The sequence below is a fragment of the Puccinia triticina genome, chromosome 1A, assembly GCF_026914185.1.
Source record: "Puccinia triticina chromosome 1A, complete sequence".
NCBI lineage: Eukaryota > Fungi > Basidiomycota > Pucciniomycetes > Pucciniales > Pucciniaceae > Puccinia > Puccinia triticina.
In genome coordinates, this window is record NC_070558.1 from 2,918,803 (window position 1) to 2,924,802 (window position 6,000).

The 6,000-nt window shown below is 44.0% G+C and overlaps 1 protein-coding gene across 1 annotated transcript; it reads right to left on the reverse strand.

Moving 5' to 3' along the window:
• Window positions 1-54: 54 nt before the first annotated feature.
• On the reverse strand, window positions 55-2,725 carry PtA15_1A361 (uncharacterized protein; the record flags this gene model as incomplete). The annotated part of the gene is made up of 9 exons (XM_053165381.1): window positions 55-310; window positions 404-461; window positions 526-990; window positions 1,084-1,170; window positions 1,262-1,344; window positions 1,421-1,780; window positions 1,866-1,978; window positions 2,067-2,542; window positions 2,638-2,725. 9 exons carry the CDS (start codon window positions 2,723-2,725, stop codon window positions 55-57), a joined length of 1,986 nt encoding a protein of 661 aa, XP_053016578.1.
• Between the last annotated feature and the right edge of the window lie 3,275 nt (window positions 2,726-6,000).

Consider the following 6,000-nt stretch of genomic DNA (forward strand, 5'->3'; position numbering starts at 1 on the left):
GCGAAATTAACACAAAAACGGGTTTTCAGAAATGAAGGTTAGGGAGTTGCCCCTTCAAAGCACAACTTCTTCCAATCCAGCATACCAGCCACCGACATTTCCGGCTCTCCGCTCTCGAGCACCCATTTTGAAAGCACATCGACCTCGCTTAGTTGAACAACTCGGGGGTTTTTCCGGGAAAATGTCGGGCATATGATGTTCGATTACTCCTTTCACGGCGGTAGGTACTTCAGATTCTTTCAGTGTCGATTCAATTTCAGGTGAGCTGTCGGCCGGTGGTTCCGGTGACAAGATCGGCTTACTCGTGCTTCTAGATTGAGGTGTTGATTTTTGGTGGTTTGCAGGAAGTGATGGAGTAAGTTGAGAATCCAAAAACCATGGATTCTCCAACAACTCATTTAACTTTGATCCAATCCGTTCGGCTCCGCCCCTTGATCCACTGAGGTTTGCAGCATCTGGACCTAAGTTGAAGGAAATTATTCGCATTACTTCTCGGAAACAGGCCTGAATGGGTTAATTTCTTACCTAACTCCAATGCAGCATATGCGCCCATCACAAACAAAGGAAGTTCTTTCCCCCACTGAAGGTCTTCCGTCAGTAAAGGAAGACCTTCAATTATTCCTGGTACATTGGCCGTTTTTTTGTTTGACGGGTGGTCGTCTTGTTTGCCTTGATCGTGCTCGGGGTGCAGCAACGGAGAAAGGAACGGAATAGAGCCGAAATCCAACTTTCCGCCCGTCGAAGCTACAATAAATGTCACATCCTCAAGGATCTCGGGCTTGGGTTTCTCCACAGGATCGGCAGCTTTTTCTGGGTGATGAACTAAGTGAACAGTCCAGCGTCCGGTATTTTTGTCCCACATCGCTTGGGTAACAGTTGTGTGCGTGCGTAAACTGAGGGTCCCTTCGGCTATGCGTTTTTTCAACAAAAGCAAAGTCGATGGATTCACCGAGCCTCCATTCCTTGCCTGTCGAACCATCTTCAAGCGTGCTATAGAATCAGGGAAATATGAAATTGTCAATGGACGGAAAGTCTGGGGTCCAAAAAGGAAGGATACCTCTTTTCCACGTAGATTACACTCACCCATCGGACAATCCTCTTGCCAAAACGACATCTTTTCCAGGTTGCTGTACTTCGTCACCCAAGACAATGGGAAATCGTAATGTTTTGCTTTCAAAGCATTTTGTAATCGAAGTCACCCTTCAGCCATCATCACTGGTGACATTGAATCAAAGATAACAAAACGAGTAACAAGTCTCACTTTTCAGGTAGCCACGGCAAACTAAGATTACTCTTGCGGCGCCCTTTCGGATGGCCAGATCTGCTATTTGAGCAGAGGTAAGTCTACAACCAGTCCGAAACTGATCAGTCAGTAAACACTGGCCAGCTACGCCCATATACGTCAACCAAGATAACATACCCTCCACCGATCACGAGAATGGTGCCTTGGTTTGTTGATTTACTCGCCTTGATGGCTTGCTTGAACTCTTTGGTACCCCCGTAAGAAAAACATCTGGAGTGGCACCATCCAGGACCTTGATGAGAGTCGTGACGTTTTGCGGTCAAGCTTTCCAGTTGGGCAGTACATTCACTGATACATTTCGGTATCGCTGGACACTCTTGACCTCCAATGGACATGACCACAAACTTGGCGCCATATCTTTTTCCTTCTTTGGTCATCACCCGGAACCCACGTCCACGTCCCTCTGTCCTAATGTGCAGATCACCAAAACTTAATGATTCGACTGTCTCTTGTCGTAACACTGGATCTAATTGATATCTTGTAATTCAACAAGTAATCAAGTAAACTAGCTTCAGTTTTGTTGATCTGGGGGAAACGCATATACGTCGTGATGCAAAATCACCTTTCCACCAATTCTTTCTTACAAAAGTCTCTAAAAACTCCAGAGCTAGGTCTCGCGTATGAACTGCGGTCTCGTTCATTTATTTCAGCGCCAAGCGAAGACTTTAAACAACCCTTCGGATGAACATGGTCAGTGGAGGAAGAATCAATCAGATGGGTTTCGTTTATTATGCATCAGCATGAATTTATCTAGATGACCGACTTTTTTTCTAGTTGCCCTTTTGCGTATCTTATCTCCACCTCTTTTTGATTGACCCACAGTAGGTAGGACATCCTCTACTCCGCCTGAATCTACACATTCCTTCTCGCGATCCATCCTTCGAGCGAATGCCTCCAACCCATCCACATCCGCAGGAGATGGATGAAAAAACATGGGGCTTCTTAGATGTGGGATATCGAGATGGTGGAAGAAACCGTTCCATCGTCCCAGCCATTCTGGGGAGCTTCCATCCAGTGCCAATAATCGCGGAAAAGAATCGTCATCAAAATGATTTCCCGCTTGCTCTCTAAGCTTGATGGGATTGGGAGCTCGAAGGTTATAAGGTTTTTTCGGTTGACGGGGCAGCTTGACGGCATCCGGTCGCTGCAGGAATGCTAATCTGGAGTGCTCTATATCCGTGTAAAGCGCTGCTGGACGAGGTTCCCTCAATCGTGCTGCCAAACCAAGTGCGTGAGGTCCTTGTGGACGGGATGAAGCAGATAGTGAGCATTTCGGGACATTTGTGAAAATCTACAGTCACAGAACTCATCATCCAAGGAAAGCAGAACTTTACCTGCACCAATTATTAAGACGTCGAAAAAGTCTTCCGGATCAATGGTTTCGATTGACTCGTGCAAGTAGACTGTCTGAGGTGAGCACATTTTTTGAAATCCTTACGGCGAAAAGCTAGCTCTTTCTAATGTGGATAATGGAAAAAAGAAATCGAGGAACAGGAAGAGATATGTACTTTCCACTACAGTGCAGGCAAAAATACCGGAGAGTCGATGGTGGCCTCTGAACTCTGATATTATCATATGACTGAAGAAAACGCAAATGCTGCTGAACCATGAGCTTGAGAAATTTGAGCTCAATCCACTGGCACCAACTGACGACGGTAACCGGAAGGGTGTGGGCGAGTACCCTCTTGGTTATTTGCAAGAGTTATCCCCTGGGCCTGGGCCGAAGTTCTCACTAAGAACATCCAATGTTTGTGCCTGGTGCGATCACGGCCATCTACATAAATACATAAATGTAACTGCAGCACACTGAATTATCGAAAACGGACAGGATGGCTTCGGAAGAACAACTCGAAAAACCACAATAATTATCTGAACCTCCCTACCTGATGGCAGGCAGTGAGTCGACACTCTGCACAACGTCAACTCACTGCTCTGACAAGACTGTCCGGGAAGCTGTCGGAAAGAGTGTGCCCGAAGGGTTCCGCAATCCGGACCCCACACATTGCAGAACTTGTTGGACCACTGCTTCGACCCAACTCGCGCGACTTCGGCTCAGTTTTAGTCCCCCACCCAAAGAGCTTTGCGAGGTCCTTAAAAGTAGCGTGAAAGGCTCTACCCCCTAACTCAACACAATTCCCTCCTGCTGGGAGGCTCGCTGTGGCGCCCGCGAAGCGGCCCCTCCCGCAGGGAGGGACTTGACTTGCGTGGCTGGGAAAGAAATGGCCAATGGCCGGAGGGAAAATATTAAGCCAGCCTCCCTCTCAGCTCCTAAGGACCTGCCCCAGAGCCAAATGACACTTGTACACCTCAGCTTTTATTTGGCACTGGTTTCATCTCCTCACTCCCCACCGTTCTCCCTGTACCAACGTTGTAACCAATGGGAATTGTTACAATACAAACATACAACCAATGATGTAACATATTGTAACTGCCCAGTGGAGGACTTCCCGTCGAGCCTAGGAGCCTCCCAGATCTCAATTTACACACCCAGAATCTTAATTTTTGGTAGAAGGGAAAATGTTTTCCTAACCCTAAAGCTCATGACTTTCATGTGCACTGATTGTTGATTTGGTAGAGGTATTAATTTTGGAGTTAGAGGGGCATCTAGAGCTCTCTAAATGCCGACGGGAAGTGCTCCAGTGTTGTCCATATAGGAATTTCTTATTCCGTAGTGCTAATGTAGAGCCTGGGGGAATTTTTTTTGGCTCTTTTGACAACACCATGAAAAAAAAAAAAATGAGTGGGTGTTGGGTGACATTCAGTAACATATGTTGAAAGTCCAGTGGTGACTTCAAAATTACTACCCTTGAATAAAAATGGCCTCTTTGTCATCATCAGGGGGTTCTGCCACTTTTCCCTCAGTGAATTGTTGGAGTAAAGCCTAAAGGCTGGATTTAGCTTCACATCACCTGCCACCTAGTCCTTTTAGGTGCAAGAGGTACCCGGGTTCTGTACCTGTCTTCCCCCAAAAAATGCACCCAGCAGCAACAGGGTTAAAACATTTTTTTTACCCCAAACATTTATGGTGTTCAAAGTTGGTTTGCATAATTTTATGCATGCATAAATCATAAAATCATACAAACATTTTGGTGAGGAAATTTTGTATTACATAATCAGCCAGTCATATCCCCTGCAAAAAAGATTTTATGATTTTATGATTTATGCATGCATAAAATTATGCAAACCAACTTTGAACACCATAATTTATTTAAACAAAGGTATGCAGTGCAAAACACTGATAGATGCCATTTGGTCAAGTCTTGAGGGGGTTTCTTAATTGCCTCAATTACCAGTGCTGAACTGATGTTCAAGGTATTTCTTACCCACCTTTATGTCATAATGACCAGAAAATAATGGTCATTGATGGGAGTTCTTCATTTCCTTGATGAACAGCAAAAAACATACATTAAGATGAGTTTTTAATCTCCTTGGCTTTGCCGTTAATCAAGCACATTTTTACTCTACTCAATGATTATTTTGCAGAGGAGTGGACCAACTCCTGGTCACTTTCTCTTGCTACAATATAACAAGTTTAGTGTTGCATCCTGGACTTGATGGCCAGAATCATCATGGACTTACTTGCCTCAACAAATGATGGTTGTAAGTTGATTCAATAAAAGAAGAATGTTCACCATTACCCAGTTGTCCAACATAAAACAGGTTTTCTTCTTCCCCGCCAACTTCAAAAAATTCTGTCAAGACAATTTCTTGCTGAATCAAATTAGCATCAGGAATCAAAGCGGGAAGCTTCTGTCCAAAATTTAACTAAGGCACAATCATTGGCCAATCAGAATCTTGTATCTCATCTTTAACCATCTTTAGAACCATTAGGTCACTACATTGAGACAGAGAATCCAGGACAACATTATCAATTCTCTTCTTATACTTAATGTCAATATCTATTTCTGAAAATTCCCAACCCAGTGTTTAAGTCTCTTCAATAGCAGTGTTTGAGTTGAGAAATATTGAAATGAGCATGAGGAGGGCTGCTGAAGACCAGGGCCAGTCATCTAGCAGGTTTAGTGCTTGTAACAACCAAACCAAGAGGGAGTTTCAGGGCTGCTGAGGTGCATAAGTGGTGGGAAGAGCGGAGTGGATGCAGCTCCAAAGTTGCACAATTTCACCCTATGTTGATTGACAACTTATTTTTCCTGGTGGCATGGCTTTGCAAAAGAATGAAGAATTGCATACATCCAGCGGGGATTGGTAATCAAAAAAATGGACAGGGAAAAATGATGATACCAGAAGAAATCTGTAAAGAAAACATAGAATTCTAGGAATAATAGTTTGGGTCAGTGGCCTAGCCAATAAAGGTAGAGGATAGAGGAAGAATGGTGGACCTACTTAGCCTGATGACTGGCTGAGTAAGTCACTAGAGCCCTGTAAAAATATTAGAGAAGAGTAGCCTTGTGATTTCCTCATTTTGTCCATTTTGATCACAAGAAGCTCTGCAAGTTGTTTGTTGGAAGTATTTCATTTTCTTCAGAAGCATCTAGAAGTGGTATTTGTTGGAATTTCACTTGTTCTTGCTCTTTCTCTTCCCAATCTTCTTTCTCCTCCCTGACACAAACATGTCACCATTTCTTGTTTGTCTGTCATGCATGTGCCTTTTTTTCTATTCATTCATTATGATTAAATCCACGCCCACAAGTTAATCATATTGTATGTAGTCTACTTAAAACCGCTAGACTCCAAGA